The following is a 20,932-nucleotide window of genomic DNA, read 5'->3' on the forward strand; positions in this document are numbered from 1 at the left end:
CATAAGAAAAGAAACAGTGGGACAGACAAGGACAAATAAAAACAAACTGAGTTAAAGCGCTACAAAATGATGGCACAAACTTAGGACATGACACAAAACATGAGGCGCATAAATTCGAAGACATTTACTAGCATATTACCCAAATTGAAGATACCAATTGAAAAGTGCATAATGGAAACAATGAAAATTATAATAAAATGGCAGAAATAAAACCAAAAATACTACTATACTAATTACTGTCACTTGGGGTGGATTTAGTGTTGAGTCGATAAAAAGTGATTTGTAAAACGGAAATCTTATTCTTAAATTTTCCTGTGCCTGTCCCCTTCTCTGTCCAGTCCCTGTCCCATTCTCTGCACCTGTCCCTGTTCCCATCTATGTACCTGTCTCGGGGGCAGATGGCAGACTGGTGGGACTGATGAGGGCAGTTTTGGGCTGCCACGGAGCAGGAGGAGGTTGTGTTAAAGGAGGGAAGGAGCTGAGAGGAGCTGCGGCTGAGGAGGATGAGAAAGAGAGTGAGGAGGAAGAAGGCACATTCTGTACTCTCCAGGCTGTGGGAGCTAAAAGGAGAAGATGGACAGGTGAAAGAACAGGAAGAGGAGACAGACAATTCCAGAACCTGTTTGGAACTGGACTGTGCAGTACCTGCTTGTGGGACATCAGAGGAAGTGGGGGGATAGAGGGATGGACCGAGGGGTAAAGAGGAAAGGGAAGAAGCAGTGAGGACTTTTGGAGGGAAGAAGGAAGAAAGAGCCTGGGCCTCATCACCCTCTACCGGGGAGGAGTCACAGTGGAAACTATGAGGCCTGAGAGGAACTGAGAGAAGAGGCAGAAAGAGGAAAAAGAGACCAGTAGATAGAAAAAAATTAAGTTAAAGTCGGACAATTTGACAACATTTAAGGATTTTCAGGAAAACTACTTCTGAACTCCATCGCTTTTGGTCAGGAGCATTTTGGAGATATTGGACTTTCACTTCCTGGGTCTGTAGGCCTGTGAGTGAACTCTGTATGCCTGAAACCATCTGAAGAATTTGACCTGGTGTAGTTCTAAACCAGCATCTGTGGTTCTGAGTGGCTGTCAAAGAGCTATGAGCCACATTACGTGATCAATATTGAAAACCCTAATTTACTATCTTGAATCATAAGAGGTCTTAAGTCTGAAACTAGGAGATTGCTTATGATTATTAAGGGGAAAATTTGATGAGCAAAAATTCTTTCATTTCTGACATGATTCAATTATTTTCATTCACTTAATTCAACATAACTTTTCAACTTTAAATTTCACTGCATTTACAAATATTATGGAAATATCACGTCTCAAAGTAGGAGTACAAGAACGAGTCAAGGTTACTTGTAGGATTCATTCAAATTTGTCCATAATTTATCAATGTTAATGTTTCATGTTAAATGTGGAAACTCTTCCTATCTGAATGTCTTTGAGTTGTCTACGTGCTGCTTCGATGTGACACACAAACAAACTGGACTTTCCTCTGAGCGATCACAGACATAAAACCCAGAGGAGGAGGACTGAGCGATGGTCTGGTACCTGATCCAGCACTGGGCTGGAAGATTTTGGGCAGTGCAGGAGGGTGAGCACGAGTAAAGGCCGGCAGAGAGTAGGCATAGGGAGAAGGCCGAGCCTGCCAGGAGAGGGCTCGGGATGGGGCAGAGGGGACTGAGGGTTCAGGTAGAGGAGGGCGAGATGGGAGGGAGATGATGGATGAAGCACCAGCAGAACTTCTCCAGTCCATCTCTGTGGTTACGGGGTGAAATGGGATGACAGGGTGAGGAGAAAGGATCGGGATAGAGAGATAGAATCCAAAGGGGTGATAGGAAGATGAGCAGAAAGAAGAGAATGAAAAGGTCTGAATTAAAATCGATGAAAACATTTGCATGAAAACAAATGGAAATGAGCAAACAAAAGGTACAGCGGGGAAAGTGGAGAGAAGAGAGGAGGAGAAGGAAGTTCCATTGACCCATGTTGTGCAGATTAGAAGTTGAAAAACCCGTCACGGAAATGCTAACAATACATTTAAATGATTCCACGCTCGCTTGAGTTGGATTTAGAGGCACGACGATAAAAGTAATTCTTAAATCTGGAACGTAAACAGACTTTGTGTGTTAGTGGTCACGTTGGACATGAGGTCTCGGTTTGATGTCCGCGCCGCAGGTGACGTATGTTTTGTGCGTTAAACACATTGTTCAATTTTCATGTAGTTTTGAGAGCAAACACAAGCCAGCACAACAAGTGAATACCGACGCTGGAATGTGACAATCAGGATCAATCCCGATGGAGGAACAGGTGATTGATTACCTGCGGGGCCTGAGTCAATAGCAGGCCTCCATGCCATGTCGTGAATTCTGGTGGGAGATGGGACAGAAGCTGTTTTAGGAAAGAAAAGGAAAAGCAGACAGGAAGTGAGGAAGGAATTGAGTTTTGAGTATTAAAGAGGAAGCAGCAGAAATTAAAAGGTGAAAGGTGACTTCCGGTACTGATTGCACACAGCTTAAACACAGGGTGTGAGGATTTGTCTTCACTGCAATTCCAGTTTAAAACAGAATCAGGAGGATTCTATTGTCATTGGAGCGTATGTGACAGGTTGTGTAATTGCAGTGTGAGGCAAATCCTCCCACATACTCCATCGATTCAGTCGCATAATCTGCATCTGATACTAGGCGTAAACATACATCAATTTGTGTCAGTAACATTAAAATTGATGTAATGCCTTCATTGCAGTACAAGCGAACATTTAGATCAGAAGACCTCACACACACATGGCTGAAGCGTTCTGGAATGGTTCACACCTTGTAGCATGTAAGAGGAGATGACCTAGGTCCGACATTGAAACCTCACACAAGAAGTGAAAGCACACAAGTCGTCCCTGTGACTGGCTGTGACTATCTAACACCTAAAACGTCTGCTTGTCTCCATGACAGCAGGGGGTTATATGACCGCCAGGATTCATTAAACTGGAATAAATCTTCCTCTCGGATTTACCAGTAACAGCAGTCGCTAGTCCAGTTCCAGCGCTGACCCTCCTGTCCTCCCCGACTTCTTCGTCGCTGTCGTTAAAATCATCAAGGTTGCCGATGTCGCTCTGCTTTATGCTCATCAGACTTGCCAAACTCTGCATATCCTCGTCTCTGTGGAGAGCAGAGGAGGAAGAGTGAAGTAAGACAACCCAGCTAAGTCCCTTGCTGTCCACCTGCGTAAAGATGTGACCTGAGAATTGTAGCGTTGGGTCTGCTGAGGTGAGGACTTACGTGGCTTTGCCCTCCTTGAGGAAGACGCAGGACAGCGTCAGCTTCAATGTGGCTTCCACCACTTTCGCCGACAGTGGCTTGAGCTTAATGGTCAGATCGTACTGGGCTGTTGAGGCGCTGGCGTACTTCTTCATATTGACGTCAGCTGATGCCAGCACTTTCCTACGGCCCTTTGTCTCCTGATGAGAAGAGAGTATCGGTTAGCTTCCCGCAAGGCAATTAAACATCTGTGATTGTTGAAAATGTTACAGATGACTCACATTTTCAATGACAAATGTCCAGTCTTTGTCCTCAAACTCCTCTGCTGTAGGTTCCTGTTCACAGGATGCAGGATCACTCAGCTTTTCCACTTTACATCCAAATGAGTTACTAATATATATGCAGAACTTTAAAACCTTAAAAGCCACGCAATGCTTCCTCCAACTCTGTGGCCGAGGTGTCGGATGAAGCAAAGTGTGGACAGCTGAGCGGAGGCTGGACGTCCTACCTTAAAGAGCGTCACGGTGATGTCGAGGCTTTCTGGAACCTGCCACATCACCAGGCCTCGGTAGGGATTCTTAATCCCAGGCTGCCAGCCATGGAGCTGAAGGACAAAACAACAGAAGAGATTCACATTCAGATCATGCTGATTCACCAAAGCATTGCTGTGATTCCACAATCTAATCAAGTCACACAATTCCCAAAGATTCCATAACCTTCTCAGAACTAAAGGAAGCGTGTTGGTACTTCGGACAGTTCTAGCTACAACGTTGGTCTTTAAAGCTTACAGTCATGTGAGCGATTATAATGCAGGGAAGTGGTACCACCTGATTCCACCTTCACAGCTCTTCATCTTACCTTTGTGCTGTGGCGTCTGTTTCTCCTGATCCAAACCACTCTGAGTTTGTCTGGCTGCCTGGAATCAGAGCACAACAACAAAATACATTTCACACTTTCCTTACATTTAAATCGCGTTTTTAAAATAGCCATTCAAAACTTCAGCAATCAGCATCAATATAGGCAGGGATTCTGCTCATGTATGATATCAGATCATAGTCCAGTTACATCAAACAAAATACTTAAATACAAACACGGAAATTGAGCAGCACAGCTTTAGCTTCCAAACTCCACTGGAATTTATTTTAAACATTGCAATTCATAAAACTGCAACTTATTATTTAACAAAACAAAATAAATGATAAAGTGACAAATCACCTTTACAGTGGAAGTATTAAAAGTGTAACGGTTTTGTACTGTGTAACTTTTACTGTGTGACAGCATTTCTGCTCTCAACAAATTTTTTCACTTGTCGCGCCCCCCCTAGGGGGCGCCGCACTTTGGGAACCACTGCTGTAACTGAATACTTCTTACTCACACTCTATTTAGATTTTGATTAAATTACTATTCACAGTATTCTATATTCAAAGTATTATTTTTTGTAGGAACGTTCAGGCTCCATGACATCAAAAACCTATGACCCTCTTGCAAACTCAGACGGGAAAATCGTCTGCATTGAACTGCAGCTTGTGCAATTTGACGCTACAAATTCAAATATGGAAAATAGAAAACACTTTACTTTAGAAAAAAACGCCTACAATAAAAGTTTTTACTCTCACTTGACTGATTTTGTGTTGAGTGGATAAAGAAATTAATAAATATGTAATGTAAACAGACTTTATATCTCCATGGTTATGCAGAACACGAGGCCTCTGATATTTCCAGAAGAACTGTCCCAGCACAAAGCAAGAACTGATGAGGAGGATACTTGAGACAAACCGTGGAGACGTCTTAAACATGTACAGAAGTGAAGCCAAGGGAGCTGCGCATAAAACAAAAAGGTTATCAGGTATCTACGGCTCCAAACTCTAAGCTTTTATAATTTTTTGATCAAAGCCTGTTGGGAGTAGTGAGACAGGAGCAGTGAGACAGGCCTCCGTCTCTGGTTACAGGACTCATAACCAACGTGCAGAGAATGTGAGAGACAAAAATAGAGAATGGCAGCCACGCTGAACCTAACAGAGGCTTAATCGCAATCCTACACCTGCAACACCATTTTATGTCTGACCTACACTTACAGGCGCAGAGGCAGAACCTTCATGAATGTTTCTCAACACTGAAACATAAATGTTATACATTTATGCATATGATAAATGTACATACAGTAGCTACAAGTGAGAAGGTAACAACCACCACCTGGTATCTTTGAGAATGATTTGCCTCAATTCCAATTAGGATAGGAAGCAGGATTGTAAACAATGTGCCAGGCAGCAACATCTGATAATGTTCCAGATTGACCTTCTGAACGAGCCGCCGGACAGTTAGATGAATTTCTTGCATGTCAGAATCTTTGATGGAGTGATGGACAGTTAGCCTCCTGAGTCGATTTAAGACTTTAAGAATTTGCTTTGTCACAATGTGGCTGTGCTGCAGGAATTTAAGCATTTATGTACTGGCAATATTAGGTACTTAGTGTTGAACTCTGGCGAAGTACCAGATGTTTGAGCTAACAGTACTTCTGAGTATTGAGACTTTCTGGTGCTCACTCGTATCCTCGGCCCTCTGAATGTGAGCTCTTTCTTCATGAGTTTAACGAGCGGATCCACATTTTATAAATTCTTCTTACAGGCCACTGATGGACAAAGTGGAAACTCAGGAAATTCTGACCTGATCTGGATGGAGCACATCCTGCAGATGGAGCAGCAGTACTAGTAGTAGTACATGGTGTTGTTTGATACAAACAGTTAATCTTTGTAGCAGTGTAGTTGCTGTTCTCTTAATCACCACCAGCTGTCAGTGTAACGTAAGGCGGTGACGTCTCATACGCCTCAACTGAAATGGGAGAAAACTAACAAGAAAACGTGTTGTGACCTGCTGTTGCCAGATGTTTAAGTATAACGGAGAAGGTTTCTGTCTGTGCGCACGTTCAGGTACTTCCTCTTTGTGAGGCTTTGAGAAGTTTGACCAGCATAAAACCAAGTTCCTACTATAAACCGTCTGATTGATTTGGGCCCAAAGGAACTTTGGCACAGATGGAGTGAAACTTTTACTCTGTGTACCTCACATAGTATTGCAAATGAAGTGAAACATACAGGCCAGACAGAAACATGTCGTTACTGGTCCGTGTGTGTGGTACCTCTGGGTAAACACAGTGACAGAGCACAGCAAGCCAGGACTGGAGGGCCGCGAACACAACATGACTAATGATCATGGAATTATCTTCAGCGGTGCCAAGAAGCTCACAGTGGAGGCACACTAACAGCTGAGCACAGAGTCTGAACCCAGAAGGACCTGACTGCTTGAGACCTGTTAGGTTCTAAACCAGATGATGAACGTCAAATTCAGGATTGCATAAAAGATACTAATATTTTATAGAAAATGTATTGGAAAATCTTCATGTTGTTGACTTATACTGTTACAGTTTTGTAAGAATGTTGCTCTTCCTCTTGTACTGTTTGGGCTCAGTACAACAGTGTTTTGTCAGGATTTCTGAAGACGTTGTGTCTTTAACTTGCACAGATTCTGTCAGGTTTTCCTGTATGGCTGTGATAGTGAGTGTTTCTGGAGACGCCCCTGCCCGTCAGGACAGAGGGATGCTGGCGCTCATTGTGAATGACGCCATCATTTGTTCAACCCTTACGAATGACGTCACCGCTTAATACGGACATTTACCAACACAAACCCACGGCAGCTTTACGCTCCTATGCTGCCATGTTTATTTGTGACAGAATGTTATCAGCATGCAGACGCGGAAGTGCAGTCTAGGCGTGTACTGCGCAAATAAACTTAAGGAACCCATTAAAGACTAATAGCTAAGAGTCACAGCGATGCTACTAAGTTATAAAAGAGTTTCTTTTGTATACATATAGGAAATTGAACTCGACATATGCGTCTACAATCGCAATGTAATTTGTCATTCTGCCCCGAGCATCCACACATGCGGGTATTTAAAAAAACGTGAACCAAGAAGCTAAAAGATGCGCAGAAAATCGCGTTAAATTATTTAACGTGTCGTGTTTACGTTGTTTCCCTTCGCCTCCGCCCTTCTTCACGGAAGATGTCAAAGATTACGAAAGATAACGAGCAAAGCGCTTAAGTACATCATTGGTCAAATTCATGAAAATCAATATTAAATCGATATATTGGTAAGTCAAATTTGCCATGACTTTCTCTGCTGATTCACTTCTAGCTAAAGGTGACACATTTACCCCAACCCATGAACGCACCACGCATCTAAACCAGTCCTTAACTCGTAATAACTCACATTGCAATACTTAAGTTATGACAAGTTACGAACCATTTGTTGGTGCATTCTATCGTCAGCTCTTTGAAGGAGGCAGCAAACTGGAACTTGGACGCTTTCTTTCCGACCCGCTGGAGTCGCTTCCATACCGAAGTCATGGTCTCGTTAAACCGGCATGAATCTCGGTGCCTCCCTGTCCTTTCGCTGGAGCGAAAACACTCAAGAGCCTCCACCTGCTCAGACACCCGCAGCGTGACTCCGCCAGCGGCTGCAAGCGAGTTACAAAACAAACACACACAAACACACACACACACACACACACACACACACACACACACACGCACACACACACACACACACACACACACACACACACACACACACACACACACACACACAACACACACGACGCGCACACGCGCTTCCTATTCGCACTTTCAAAACAAAAGCTTGTAATTTTGTCTTTATTAAACAGCTTCTTGGGTGGCGTACTTCCTGTTTTTACACCAACACCCACAGGTACTACAACATATTCACTGCTGGGTAGAAGAAGAAGAATATATACTGCAAACTATACACTACAAGCATTGTATACTCAAGATAGTCTGCCTGTCTCCAGCAACCCGGGCCTGCAACCGAGGAAACTAAAGCAAATAGTATTACAATAACATCCAACACAACTCTCTCTTTTAGGGCAGAACAACACGTGGACAAGCCCACAGGCTGATTACAATATTGGAATAAATACAAAACAGGATAAACAAGCCCGAATGCTGAAATGGGCTCACCAGTGGATTGAACCAGAGCTTGAAAGTTGGCATTCAAGGCAGTGTCAGGGATCTGGCAACCCAATCAGAACCATGAAGTATCTATAAAGATGTCAAAGTTTCTAAAATGTCCATAAATCAAATATGCTCCATGGACTGATTCATTAATACCCTTTTTACTAGTCAAAACACACACACAAGCCCCCTGCTGAAACATGCCAGTGACCTGTGTAGCACAGTCATACATCAGCAGTTTATACCAATGCACTATCATCAAGTTCAAAATCTAAATCAAGTTATTTGTCATTTGCACAGTAAAACACAGGGTCATTCTGTACATTGACATTTCTTGTGACGTGGCAACAACAACAACATATTGAAATTTGTGCAAAGTACTCAGCAATAAAGAGAATGGAATTAAAGTGCAGACCAGACTGAATAACAACAAATTCCAAAATATAAACTATAACAAATACATAAATAAAAAGGGGCAGGAGTGCTGGTGATAGTAGAGTGCAGAGCTACTGGTTAAGGAGCCTGATGGCCCGGGGGAAGAATCTGTTTGTGAGTCTGGTTGTCCAAGCCCGGATGCTCCAGTAACTGGGCGGTAATGGTAGTCATTCAGGCAGGTAATGGAGGGTTTCCTGGGTAAATGGAGGGTTTCTTGGGAAGATCCCGAACCAGCCTGCACTCACTCCCAACGTAAGGCGAGCGTTTCATCTGTCTCAGGACATCGCCCTCATTTACACACTACACACACACTACATTGCGCAAAGTCATCAAACATTAAAAATGCATCACTCAATCCTCAGACTAATTGACTGGCTTGACATAAATGACACCTGTTACCACAACATAGATCCAACTCTTGCCTGACGGCCTCCTCTGGCGTTCCACAGGAGGAGACAGGCACCATCAATCACACCTGTGCCTCATTATAAATCCTATACCTCATTAGCATCCCGGCCAGTAAAGGTCCAATACAGAAAAACTAATTTAAAAAGCTGACTTGTAACAAATGTGTTATTTGTTTTGAATTGTGATGATAACTGAACATGTTATTTTATCATATTGAGTGTTCAAGTAACAAGTAAGAAGAGGATGAGGGTTCCTCTGAGTGACCCCAAGTCTGCCCGAGTCTCAGGTTTTGTTTTGTTTATGTACATACTTTTTAAGGTTCCTTATCAGCTTCCTAAACACAGTAGGAAATGAAATTGTGACTTTATTCTGATATTATTAAACACAACTATAGATGCATACATGTCAGATCTGTAAAAGCTGAAAAATTAACATAACATGAACATTAACATAATAAAAGTACCTATGTGTGTGTGTGCGTGCGCGTGTGTGTTGTGAGGACTTTTCCAGTTTAGCCTTGCCTCTATTTATAATGTGCTGCTGACACTTGGAGCAGCTGGGAACATAATGTGACCTCTGAGAACACACACACACACAGGGTGATTAGTCATGCTGGTAGTAGTGAAAGTACTAAGAGTACAAAAAGTGACAAAAGTTGTGGCAGTAGTGAGAGGACCAATAGAGGAAGGTAAATACTGCTCAGTATAACTTCAATCATGTGTTTTTAAGAAGAAACTGTACTTTCAGGAGGTATAACACACTTCTTTTTATCTGACAGGCTCCTATGGATATGTGTGTGTCTAATAATGTACTTCCTGCCCGCAGCACCCAGCAGCTGGTGTACTTCCTGTTTTTACAAGCAGAGCCTCTGCTGCCATTCTTTAATGACTCAACATCTCATTTAGTTCATCAGTTCTGTGAGCCAGCGTGCCTGTCTGAGCCCTTGACCGCCCTCTCTCTGTGTGTGTGTGTGCGTGTGTGTGTCTGTGTGTGTGTGTGTGTGTGTGTGTGTGTGTGTAATCATCATGTGATGGCCCCGTGTCAGATCTGGAGCCTGACTGTGATCATACAAAGGTCACACATGTAACAGTGACGGTGCTGCATCTCTGTGACCTTATCGGTGTTGTCATGGCTCCTCGGCACGCTGATTGATGGGCAACAGGTGTTCGGTGAAGCCGGGCTAAATTTACAGCAGTCACGTAGACATAATGCAGATGGAAGAGATCTTGTTACGCTCAGGCTGATTTCTTTTACCACTTTCCCTGCTAACTTCTAATGAACGTATTGTTTCACATTATCATCATAAAGAATCTTTATATTGTATTTATATATTGTATTGTTGAAACTCGTAATTAGCTTTACAATCGTAATCATTTCATCCTGCTTTCGTCTAGATTATAGCGTAAATAATTACAATCACTCATAATAAACGGACATTCAAACATTAACACGCTCATTTATTCGTATTTGTATGCGAGATGTTTGCTGAAGAACATGTGACTCTTAATGTGCCAACCACGATGAACGCTGTTGCTTCAGTGTACCGAAACATTCATCATTCATGCAGTGAACTCTTTCATTATCCAAACTATTTACACACTTACATTTACAACCATCATTGTTCACATACTTGCCTGTGTACTTCACATGCATCTTGTTTTTGTAGTCAATAGTAAGTATCCGGGTCATGCTTCATGTCGGTCACATTACTGACCATCAGAACTGAAGCCGCAGTCAAAGGTGTTTCGTAACAGATCGATCTCAGGTGTCGGAATTGCCATCTCAAACTTAAAGATTGACAATGTGTCATTAGCTATCAGTTGCTGTGGGGTCGATGCGTTTGAATGCATTTTGTACACTTTCATTTCCAGTCGTCATCTCCAGTGGTTCTGGATGTTTGGGGGTCTGTGGTGGTCCTCATGTGTGAGGAGGAGATGGTGCAGATATGGAGGCAGTACTGCGTCTCCTCCCCCTCATCCTCCTCCTCCTCCAGCCCTCCGTACTGCAGGCCAGAGCAGAGCCTGATCATCGCCCGCACCTGGGGAACCTGCATGACTGTCTCTTTGAAGGTGAGGATCACCACCAGACCCACCAGCAGGTAACCTGTCCAGCAAGACACAAGTCAACATCTCAGCAATGAGTCCCAAGCAAAGACAGCAAGGGCAAAATTTACAAACATCATGAAGGTGCTTACATGTGGTGAAGAGCTCCAGCATCTCCTTGGCCGTGTGGCTCCAGTTCCTCCCCAGAGAGGAGCCTCCTTGGCCAACGGTGCTCAGAATGACAAAGCAGAAGAAGAGAGCATCCAGGAAGCTCCACGCAGGTTCCACCAGGGAGAAGATGAGGGCTGGGAGGAGGAAGAGGAAGGCCACCACAAGCACCAAAAGGAGGCCGGAGTGGACGAGGGAGGCCCGGGCAGAGGGCAGACCCCAGAAAGTGCGGAGATGGAGGATAGGAGCGTAGGTGACAACGGGAAGGAGGAGGTCGGAAAGAAACATGAGAAGGAAAAGGGTGAGTGGGATCCCCAGCATGCAGAAAACAATGCAGAAGAGTTTGGCTTCATCCGACGTGGGACTGAATGAGTCTGAACCTGGAAAACAACAAGGACAAAAGTCTGTACTCATGATGTGGAGATTGCTTCGTCATGATTTCATTGATTTACAGGTTTCTCACCCATGGTGGTCAGAGTGACGATCACAAAGTAGAGCGCTGAGGTGAAGTCGTAGTGTCGCTCCTCGCCGTCAGCCTCCAGCACGGCCACGTCCCTCTGGTAGGCGGTTAGAGCTTTCTCTAAGAGCCGTGTCAGGCTCTTCTCCTGAACGCAGGGGTTCTCCTGCAGGAAGGAGCGACGGAGCTCCTTCACCTCCTCCCTGAGCTTCAGCTCCACAGGCATCTCCACCACCCAGAACACCAGGCCGCCCAGCACCACCAGGACCACGTAGCCCAGGAGCACACAGGCAAAGGCGTCGACCCGGCAGAATGTGCCGAGCGAGGACGTGCGCTGACCCATTCTCTGTTCTGTCTGCTTCCTTTGTGTTCACAGACTGTAACCTGACACCGGAGCTTGTTAGCCGTTAAATATTTACTGAGGCTGAAACTTAATCACCTCCACATTCAATTCATCAATTCAGCTAAAAATACAGTGAATTATTTATTCTTAGAAACAGAAAACTTTGTTCAAAATAGTTTTTACACACAATTATCTTACATCTAGACAGGTTTCCTGAAACAAATCATGTCTGTGGCGCCTCCTAATGATGAGTTAGAGCTATGTTAGCTACATACAAATATTTAGAGAATTAAGGAACATTTTGAGAGGGAAAAATGTCTAAATGTGAACTTAAATTTGTAATAATTCAAAACAACTACTTACATACTTAAAATGTTAGAAAAATAAAGAAAGTAGTTGAAATGTAACTTCCAAGTTGTAATATTCCATGAATATGCTACGAGAAGAAAGCTGAAATATTTATATCGTGTCTCCTCTCTACAGCGTAAAGTTCTTTTGGTCTTTATCCTGATTTATCCAACAGAGGCCCACGCCCGTCCATTGGTTCCATCAACTCCACGTTACCACATTTTAACCATTGAAAACACCTGCGTGTGTGTGCAGGAAGACAGAGTCAAAAACTCGACAGCAACACTCGTCAGTGGAGGTGTGGCGTGTTCTCATCTGCTTCCTGTTAGAGGGGTAGGTGCAGGGAGTAATAGGAACAAGCCCATCGCCGTACAGGTCTGCTCACTCTGCCAATGACAGGAAGTTTATGGGCATAGGCACGAGGTGGGATGACAGACGTGGAGGGAGGCGGAGCAAAACTGGTCTGGAAGGGGCGGCGACCTTGGCAGCGTCGGCCCATCTGCCGTCCGCCGATGAGGAAGGAGAAGGCCGGCGGTCCGGTCTGAGGGGAGGTGAAGCGAACCTTGGGAAAAACGTCGCGAGAAAGGCCCGTGGAACGTTGGCCCGACCGCGAGGAGGAGGACCTGGAACGCTGCACGGAGGATGACGAGGAAGAGGAGCGAGCCATGGACCTGACGGGAAGAAGAGAATGATGGTCAAACGTTAAATCTACAGCCACAGCAACACAAACATATCTGAACATTACACAATGTCATGATAAACTTGTGTGAACCACAGTTTAAGTCTGCTGTAATCCCAGCGTTCCCGTTAGCTTCACCTTCCTGCTGCCAGGCTGGGTGGGTGGGGCTCTGGGCAAGGGCTGCCGTCCTGCCGCGGACTGATGTTGAGATTGGCGGTCAGCTGTGGCATCTTGCGGGCAGTGTCCGGGTTAGTGGTGGGGCCGGGGGGGTCTTTCCTGGGGTCGGCGGGCTGGGATGGGTTGCAGGGGGGGTAGCTGCCCAGACCGGGCCCCGTGCTGAAACGCACTGCCAGACTGTCGCCAAAGAAGGAGTAGAGCTCGCTGTACATGGCCGGGAGAGGGACGGGGGTCCACTCCTCCCAGGGGCAGCCGGCGCCGCCCGCCTGCAGGTGGCTGGCAATTCCCAGCGCCGCCTCGGAAAGCGGCTCCGGCGGGGGACTGAGGCCAGGGGAGCTCACCCTGTAAACCACGGCGGCCATCGCAGAACCAGGATGAGCGTTAGATCCGCTTTCTGTTGGCTGGGACAGAGACAAAGCCTTCATCTTCAGCAGACGCTCCACTGCCACCTTGCAGGACAGACAGAAAAATCGACCATCAATGGAGTCCTTGGAATTTGCTGTGGATTTGCACAATCCCCAGAGGATGAATCCCACAGTGAGCAGCCCAGTGATGGGCCTGACCAAATGGGAATAAATCCCAGTACCTTTCCCCACTGGAGTTAGAACCACAGATGGATAGATGGATCAAAATGTCATCAAAAACGAGTAAAAACAACATTTTGAACGGAGTTGTGGTTTCTTGTGTACTCACCAGGATGGCTCCGTACACTTTATGTCCGTCTGCTTTGACCTGTGCGTTGGACACAGAGTAGTCGTCCAGCACGGCCTGGAGGTTGGCCCAGTAGGCGGGAAGGTGAGGAAAGAGAACCCGTTCAACGGCCTGCCGATAAAGACAAACATCAGGTGCCATCGGACAGCGGGAAGGCGGCGGCAGTGACGCCATTTGAAGCTAAAGGGGGAGCTTAATGGACGTACCTTCCATCCCAGAGCATGAAGCCCTACCACTGCTCCATAGTGTGAGCAGAGCGGCCGCACGGGATCAGACAGAACCTTCTGGAGGGAGAGCAGGATCTGGTGGTAGAGGCCGCTCACCAGATCACCGTGAGTCCTGTTCAACAAACCATCAACACTGGAATCAAACATCACTGCAGTATCATTCTGACCAGCACCTCCTCCTTTAGGCTCCATTTTAAAACCTTTGAAGTGTAGAAAACACTATGTGACTACTCTACACAATTTATCAATATGTGTCCAAAATAGATTTTGTTTACAACATTTGATCAAACAGATGCTCTTGTAAGAACTTTGAGTTTAGCAGCGTACCAGAAGATGTGGCTGAGGAGCAGGGCTGCATAGTCCCTGAGGGTCCAGTGGTCGTTGAGTGGGTTGATGGAGGCGGCCAGAGGCTCCAGGATGCAGTACATGACGCTGGAGACCAGGCTGCGGACGTAGGAGCCCAGGTACAGGTAAGGATTCTGGACCAGGCTCTTCACCATGTGGAGCAGCCGGTTCAGCTGCTCCAGGTCGTGACTCACAGATTTCACCTAAAGACACCAAGAAAAGCCAAAACAATTACCTGGACTGTAGTTTGATCTTCGTGGAAAACGTGCATGAATAGTTGACACGGCCTGAGCTGTGATCATGGACGTACCCCACTGATGACATACACAAAGTATGGCAGCAGGGCAGCGATCTTGGAGTTGGACTGGAGGTCCAGCAGAGCCATCTGAAACAGACGGGAAGAGTGAGACGTCTCACCACCATGCATCTTCCTACTTTCAGCAGCGGGCTTTACCTTCATCAGGTGAGGGTCTTCTCCTAAAATGGCCCGTGTGATCTGCTGATAGTACTTCAGAAGATCGTCTGAGAGCGACTGCACAGCGCCGGGAACTGTCCCCTGTGGCTCCAGGTTGCCTTTCCCGTCCAGGTAGGACACGTTCACTGATCAGGAGAGGTCATTAGTTACATGGTAAGTGTTCTCCTCTTACTTTTAACGTTACATTTTGATTGCCTGCACCGCTGTGATGGTCCATACCTCTCACCATGGTCTCCGCACAGCCGTTAGGAATGTTGGTGGCCAGAGCCAACTCCACCAGGTTCACATCCCGATCCTCGACGAAGAACAGCTCGCCCTCCTTCGCTGAACGGAAAGGCAGAGCGTCCTGGGCGCCGTAACCACAGATAGCCTGAAAACACGACAGGTGAGACTTACAGGACACTCAAATAGTCGTTCATGTGACGCTGTGCGACCTTCTGACCTCCACGTTGCTCCAGCGCAGGGCTCTGTTGAAGTCCTCCACCGTCAGCTTCCTCCTCTTGGCGTGACGCATGAACTGAGAGCTGCTCTGTTGAGACAAAACAAGGCAAAGACACCGCCATTAATGCGTGAAGACAGAGAGAGAGACAGAGAGGGACCTAGACAGAGAGAGACATAGACAGACAGGTCTGCTGCTCTGTGTCTACCTCTCTTGAGTATTCATCTTCATCTTGGGTGATGATGAGGAGCTTACCTGCGCGGTTTCCCTGAGACGGTAGCAGACGTCCTCAGCCAGCAGAGCGGCAACGTCGTCTCCCAGCTCCACGCCCGCACTCTCCGCCATGAGCTTCACTGACTCCCGGGAAACCTCAGCGAAGCGGCGCTCCTCCCGGTCCGCCATGCTCACCTGCACACCAGCAGCTCAGGGTCAGAGGGAGGAACTTCTGTTCATGGAAGTGCTGTTTGATTTGTCCAAGTGGAAACTTTGGCAGAAGTGTAACGGCACATCTTGCTTCCTCCTGAGCGTCGTAGTACAGTTTGTCACACGCAATAAGTGGCTTTAAATGTTAATTTGAGCAAAACATTACAAAGTCAAATCTACCTTCATATGTACGTTCAAGTGTGCGTTAAAAAAAACTGTGGTGCTTCCAATGTTGCTCACATCAGACTTAAGCTCTGGGGCCCTCAGACTAACAAATTCATGTCATCCAAACTAACAGATTTACAACATCTATGTCACAATTGACAATCGAAACATGCAGATAACAACATAAATACATTCCCGGGTGTAAAATATATGTTTACTGGAAGATGTTAAATGAACGCTATGGTTATTATTTAAAGAACAATGGCGTTCTGGCATTACGCTCCTATCTCACACATTAGCTTGAGCAATGGTAGCCTGTGTAAGGCTCAGCTGGCGAACAACTGCAAATGTGAATAAAAGTGTGAGATATGTTCAACAAACTTCACCTTTTAGCTTAAAGCGACTTCACGTCAAAACATCCACAAACTTCACACAGCCACCCCACGGCTTAGCTCGCGTAGTGGCGCGCGGTGTCTGCGTCATGAGGATGGCACATCCAATCATGGCGGACGTGAAGAAAATATGGGCGGAACTATGTTTCAAAGTAGCGAATCCTAACATTAGTGGTCCTTACAGTAAATCGAGTTGAATGTATTGCCCGATTTGTGTTCATGTAAACGTGTTTTAAGTTCATCCAATGATTACTATTGATTTAAAAGTGAACGAACGTCTGTCAGTTCCTTTGCGTTAAATGGGGTTTCAATGGCAACACAAGGAGCTCACTCATGAGCGAGAGCGTCTTTTTTTAATCAGGCACTATTCTGAACAGCTACATTTGTGTTTACAAATGTCGTGCTTAAATTAGCTCCCCTGCCTACATTTGAAATAACGATGCCGTTAGCTCGCTCCTTGTTTTTATGGAGATATTAAGGATATGTGTACTCGCGTTTAACTGATAATGGCCGATATAGTGGGTTTGAATCGGCTGATTAATTTGATCCTTCGTCTTTTAACTGTAAACTCTCCTTGTTAAACTGCACTCCTAAATGAAGCCGTGGATGCTAAAGCTGAAGCGGCTGAGCTGAGTTGACTGAGCGGTGCAGGATCATGGTGGTGGAGGTGGAGAGCTTCTTCGGCGTCTACTTGCTGTACTGCACCAACCCCAAATACAAAGGGCGGATCTACATCGGCTTCACCGTGAACCCGGAGCGCCGGATCGGACAGCATAACGCCGGAAGACACAAAGGGGGAGCCAAGAGGACGAGTGGGAGAGGACCATGGTATGACCCGAAACGGATACAAACTGCGTCTAGGAATACTGCAAGTACAAGTTTGTATTAACATGTGTAATATGTTGACATCCCTCAGGGACATGGTCCTGATCATACATGGGTTCCCCTCTGATATCGCTGCCCTGAGGGTGAGTCAGTTTTGAGCCTTAGTTGTGACTCTATTCTCCTCTTCAGCGTGTCTTGTCATCTTTTCTTCTTCATGTCTCACCTGTCTGCTCTGTTGTCAGTTTGAGTGGGCGTGGCAGCATCCCCACTCCTCCAGGCGCCTCCCGCACGTCACTCGGCGCTCCAGGAAGGAGTCCAGCCTGCAGTTCCATTGGCGCGTCGCCTGCAACATGCTGCGCTCCGAGCCGTGGTGCCGCCTACCTCTGACGGCCCGATGGCTCAAGCAGGAGTACCAGATGGACTTTGAGCCGAGCCTGCAGCCTCCTCTGCACATGCCCGTCGCCTTCGGATGCGTCAGAGCCAAAAACAAGAAAAAGCAACTTCTGCCAACTGCGGGGGATGACCAGGACAAGGAGGAGGTCAGGTGTTGGGTCTGCAAAGGGATGGTCAAGGTAGGTGGAGCCCTTCCTGGCCAGGTATTAGCAAGTTTATCTTAAGGGAAAATATACAAATGTGCCAAAAAGACGGAGAAAAATCCCTCCCCAAATAGACAAGAGCTGCAGTTGTTGTTGTTGTTGTTGTTGTTGTTGTTGTTGTTGTTCAGTTGAAGCACGCATCAGAGTTTCCCTCTTGTCAGGTCTCAGAGAGGCTGACCTGCTTCCACCCGTCCTGTGCCATGAGCAGCCACCTGCTCTGCCTGGCGAAGCTCTTCCTCCGGTCCGACTCGTCCCAGTTGCTGCCCGTGGACGGCGAGTGTCCCAGCTGCCGCCGCTCTGTGCTTTGGGGCGACCTCATCCGGCACAGTGATGGCTGCCTCGCTGACCTGGAGGAGTTCACACCCTCCGCTCCCCAGGTGAGTCAGCACATGTGCACCTGCTCGGGGCCTTTTCGTGTCTTTACATGACTGTGATTATACAGCAAACACAACTTGTGTTTAAATATAATGCCACCGAAAGTCAATGTGTTGTTACTTTGTAACTGTAAGATGAGTTTGATGAGTTCATGTTTGTAAAGTGACCTCTGGCTTTACTCATTTTGTTCCCTGTGGGTCCACAGAGCCACTGGGCAGATGAGCTGCAGTTATGAAGATGAAGATAAAGATAAGGCTCCTTTTTTTTAATAAAGTGTAAAAATAATGATGTAGTACCAGTCTGACACTGTACCTACAATGAATTACAAGTTACATTTCATCATAACATCTTAATCATGCACATGAATGTAATGTATATGCTTTTATGTATTATGGTAAAATAAAGCAGATTTTGTTTTAAATGTGTATAGTATATATTTCATCGTACATTTTGTCATTGGTATTGTATAGAAGCAGGAGAGGACAAATAGCAATATCAAATAAGTTTTGTTCTACCAAGATAACAACATCCTGCACATTATTGTAAATATTGATCATACAAGGCCTTGGCATACATCATCTAAGAAGACGTTTCCTCAAGGTAATTTTAAACCTTTTGCTCTGGGGTAAATAGTAGAACATACAGATACACATTCCTCTAACAGCTTGGTGCTTTTGTATTGATGGTGATATTCTCAGCTGTCTGCAGTGGCGTTGTCGTCCTGTGTGCCTGAGGGGGGAACCTGCACCGTGATCACAGGCTGACAACAAACGAAGACAAGAGAGCTGGTTACCAGGCGGCTACAGACACATATCCTGTGCGTTTCAATGCAGAGTGTCACGTATGCTCACCACTTGGGGCGCTGGCGAGCAGCAGTTGACCACCTTGCAGCAATAGGCAGCCAAGGTGGCAGAGATGGCAAACAAAGCTGCCTGGATCAGCACGCTCTCAGCCTGGAGATGCAAGTAGGCCCCCTGTAGGACGAGAACGTAATGTAGGGGTTAAATCAAGTCGGAGGACAATGCTGAGTAAACACGATGAAGGAGTGAAAGAGCAAAAACAACAGAATGCGTGAAGAACATCCGACAAAGCGACAACATTGCTTGTGTATGGAGGATCCAGATGTGCCTCACCTCAGCTTGATGACAAAGTTCAAGTTCAGGAGACGTGTTGTTGTAGTCATAGTGATAATGCCAGCAGCTGATGTGCATGTTTTCCAGGTTAATCAAAGAGAAGATCAAGTTGAAAACACTGGCGGCACAGGCGATGATCTGCATTACCAAACAGGCCCTCAGCTGGGAAAGAACATTTCTACATCACTTTCCAGAGACATACATCAACATGCACTGAGAATACGTCACTGTGAATGTTTCATATTTATTACTGCAGATAGAAACCATGCATTATATGAGATACTGACTGCCAGAATGAGTTTAAGAGAGAGAGCAGCGACTTACAGTTGGGCGATGGAGGTTTTGAGCTGCTAGTGCCACACTGCCTGCTACGATCACCTGTGAGGAGAGCAAACACGTCATACAGAGGGAGGAGCTGTAGACGTCTGTGACATAAAAACAATTAACGGGACGACTGTGGCGAGTGTTTATCTTAGGACGTAGAAGCTGCGGCAATCACCATCAAAGAGGCAGCAATGAACAAATCTTCACCGACTTTTCTCAGGCCTTGGGACAGCATCACACTGGCACTGCTGATCTGATACACGCTGAGGCCGATCTGAGTGATCTGCAACAAGACAAACAAGAGTGAGCATCACACACACACACACACACACACACACACAGTGCATTTGGACAATAGGTTACTGGTGCCTGGTGAGTCTGGAGCTTCCTAAGACCTCCCCTACATTTCCATGGGCTTGAGTGATGAAGCTTCTGTAATTCACACCTGATTTTCCGCCGGCCAAAAAGTTAAAAAACATGTTTGTTTAAAAATAAAAAAGGCTCACAAACAAACCTGACCTCTCCTTACCTCACTAGTTCCACAGTGTCAAATCAGCTACGTTTGGGCAGGGCTCTTATTGGGGAAATCCCCGCTACTGAGCACCAGAACAACAGTCTATGGAAAGGCACACACACACACACACACACACACACTGTACCCCCAGAGCCTTGGGTTCAGCCTCCAGGTACTTCTGTTTCCGTGCTGGGTTCTTCTGGAAGGTCACTTCCACCAGAGGGATCTGAACTGCAGCACCACCTGCCTCTGCCTCTGGGCACAGAACACAACTTGTCAGCCTGCAAGTCCTCAATGTTTCCAGAATTGAGATTTCATTCTGAAACCCTCTCATTCTTGGCCCTCAGGCTCTGTCATACTTGTACAATTTTACTTCAGTGTTTGCTCTTGTTAGGCAACCGTGAATGTAGACAGAAGAGCAAACATCTGGAATTCATCATTGCAGACAATCGACACAAAAAAAGCTAAATACCACACAGACACAAAAAGTACCATATTACAGATCTGTTTACCTGCCATGACGACAAGACTGAAGTACTTAAGTGGATCTTCAGGGTTTTAAAGTCTTCGGCTTCTCACTTTCTGCAGATCCGTCAGCGCCTTCACTCCCTCCGGATCCCGTCCCTCCCATTTCCTGTTTTCCTGTGTTTCAATGCAACCTGACACC

The 20,932-nt window shown here is 46.0% G+C and overlaps 5 protein-coding genes across 9 annotated transcripts in view; 1 reads left to right on the forward strand and 4 right to left on the reverse strand.

The window, feature by feature from the left end:
* The window catches only part of ehbp1l1a (EH domain binding protein 1-like 1a), a 32,715-nt gene extending 24,822 nt beyond the window's left edge, over positions 1-7,893 (reverse strand). For 3 of the 5 annotated variants that reach the window (XM_076147542.1, XM_076147470.1, XM_076147434.1), the window contains exons 1-6: positions 7,537-7,893; positions 4,101-4,158; positions 3,751-3,846; positions 3,524-3,577; positions 3,264-3,442; positions 2,998-3,143 (exon numbers count right to left, since the gene is read on the reverse strand). In XM_076147542.1, coding sequence (XP_076003657.1) covers positions 2,998-3,143; positions 3,264-3,442; positions 3,524-3,577; positions 3,751-3,846; positions 4,101-4,158; positions 7,537-7,640 — 637 coding nt within the window. In that variant the 5' untranslated portion in view covers positions 7,641-7,893. The remainder of the gene's footprint in view (positions 1-2,997; positions 3,144-3,263; positions 3,443-3,523; positions 3,578-3,750; positions 3,847-4,100; positions 4,159-7,536) is intronic. The other 2 variants (XM_076147618.1, XM_076147698.1) reach the window with 2 other exon arrangements.
* A 2,658-nt stretch (positions 7,894-10,551) lies between these two features.
* On the reverse strand, positions 10,552-12,132 carry kcnk7 (potassium channel, subfamily K, member 7). Its single transcript, XM_076147951.1, has 3 exons — positions 11,781-12,132; positions 11,302-11,697; positions 10,552-11,210 (listed from the first exon to the last, which is right to left on the reverse strand). Exons 1-3 carry the CDS (start codon positions 12,115-12,117, stop codon positions 10,969-10,971), a joined length of 975 nt encoding a protein of 324 aa, XP_076004066.1. The 5' UTR covers positions 12,118-12,132; the 3' UTR covers positions 10,552-10,968.
* Positions 12,133-12,245: 113 nt separating this feature from the next.
* taf6l (TAF6-like RNA polymerase II, p300/CBP-associated factor (PCAF)-associated factor) lies at positions 12,246-16,579 on the reverse strand. The gene is made up of 11 exons (XM_076147825.1): positions 16,493-16,579; positions 15,774-15,926; positions 15,522-15,608; positions 15,299-15,449; positions 15,059-15,204; positions 14,915-14,989; positions 14,587-14,807; positions 14,239-14,371; positions 14,015-14,143; positions 13,283-13,770; positions 12,246-13,136 (listed from the first exon to the last, which is right to left on the reverse strand). The coding sequence occupies exons 2-11, from the start codon at positions 15,918-15,920 to the stop codon at positions 12,791-12,793; spliced, it is 1,923 nt and encodes a 640-aa protein (XP_076003940.1). The 5' UTR covers positions 15,921-15,926; positions 16,493-16,579; the 3' UTR covers positions 12,246-12,790.
* A 314-nt stretch (positions 16,580-16,893) lies between these two features.
* Positions 16,894-18,719, forward strand: slx1b (SLX1 homolog B, structure-specific endonuclease subunit). Its single transcript, XM_076148250.1, has 5 exons — positions 16,894-17,326; positions 17,415-17,466; positions 17,566-17,895; positions 18,081-18,296; positions 18,500-18,719. Exons 1-5 carry the CDS (start codon positions 17,154-17,156, stop codon positions 18,527-18,529), a joined length of 801 nt encoding a protein of 266 aa, XP_076004365.1. The 5' UTR covers positions 16,894-17,153; the 3' UTR covers positions 18,530-18,719.
* Positions 18,720-18,758: 39 nt separating this feature from the next.
* On the reverse strand, positions 18,759-20,808 carry LOC142997285 (membrane-spanning 4-domains subfamily A member 4A-like). The gene is made up of 7 exons (XM_076148264.1): positions 20,778-20,808; positions 20,411-20,520; positions 19,927-20,034; positions 19,752-19,805; positions 19,428-19,589; positions 19,146-19,268; positions 18,759-19,054 (listed from the first exon to the last, which is right to left on the reverse strand). The coding sequence occupies exons 1-7, from the start codon at positions 20,782-20,784 to the stop codon at positions 18,989-18,991; spliced, it is 630 nt and encodes a 209-aa protein (XP_076004379.1). The 5' UTR covers positions 20,785-20,808; the 3' UTR covers positions 18,759-18,988.
* Between the last annotated feature and the right edge of the window lie 124 nt (positions 20,809-20,932).

Source organism: Genypterus blacodes, unplaced genomic scaffold (genome assembly GCF_046128005.1).
Source record: "Genypterus blacodes isolate CSIRO-AG114 ecotype Tasmania unplaced genomic scaffold, CSIRO-AGI_Gbla_v1 ptg000002l_1, whole genome shotgun sequence".
Lineage (NCBI taxonomy): Eukaryota > Metazoa > Chordata > Actinopteri > Ophidiiformes > Ophidiidae > Genypterus > Genypterus blacodes.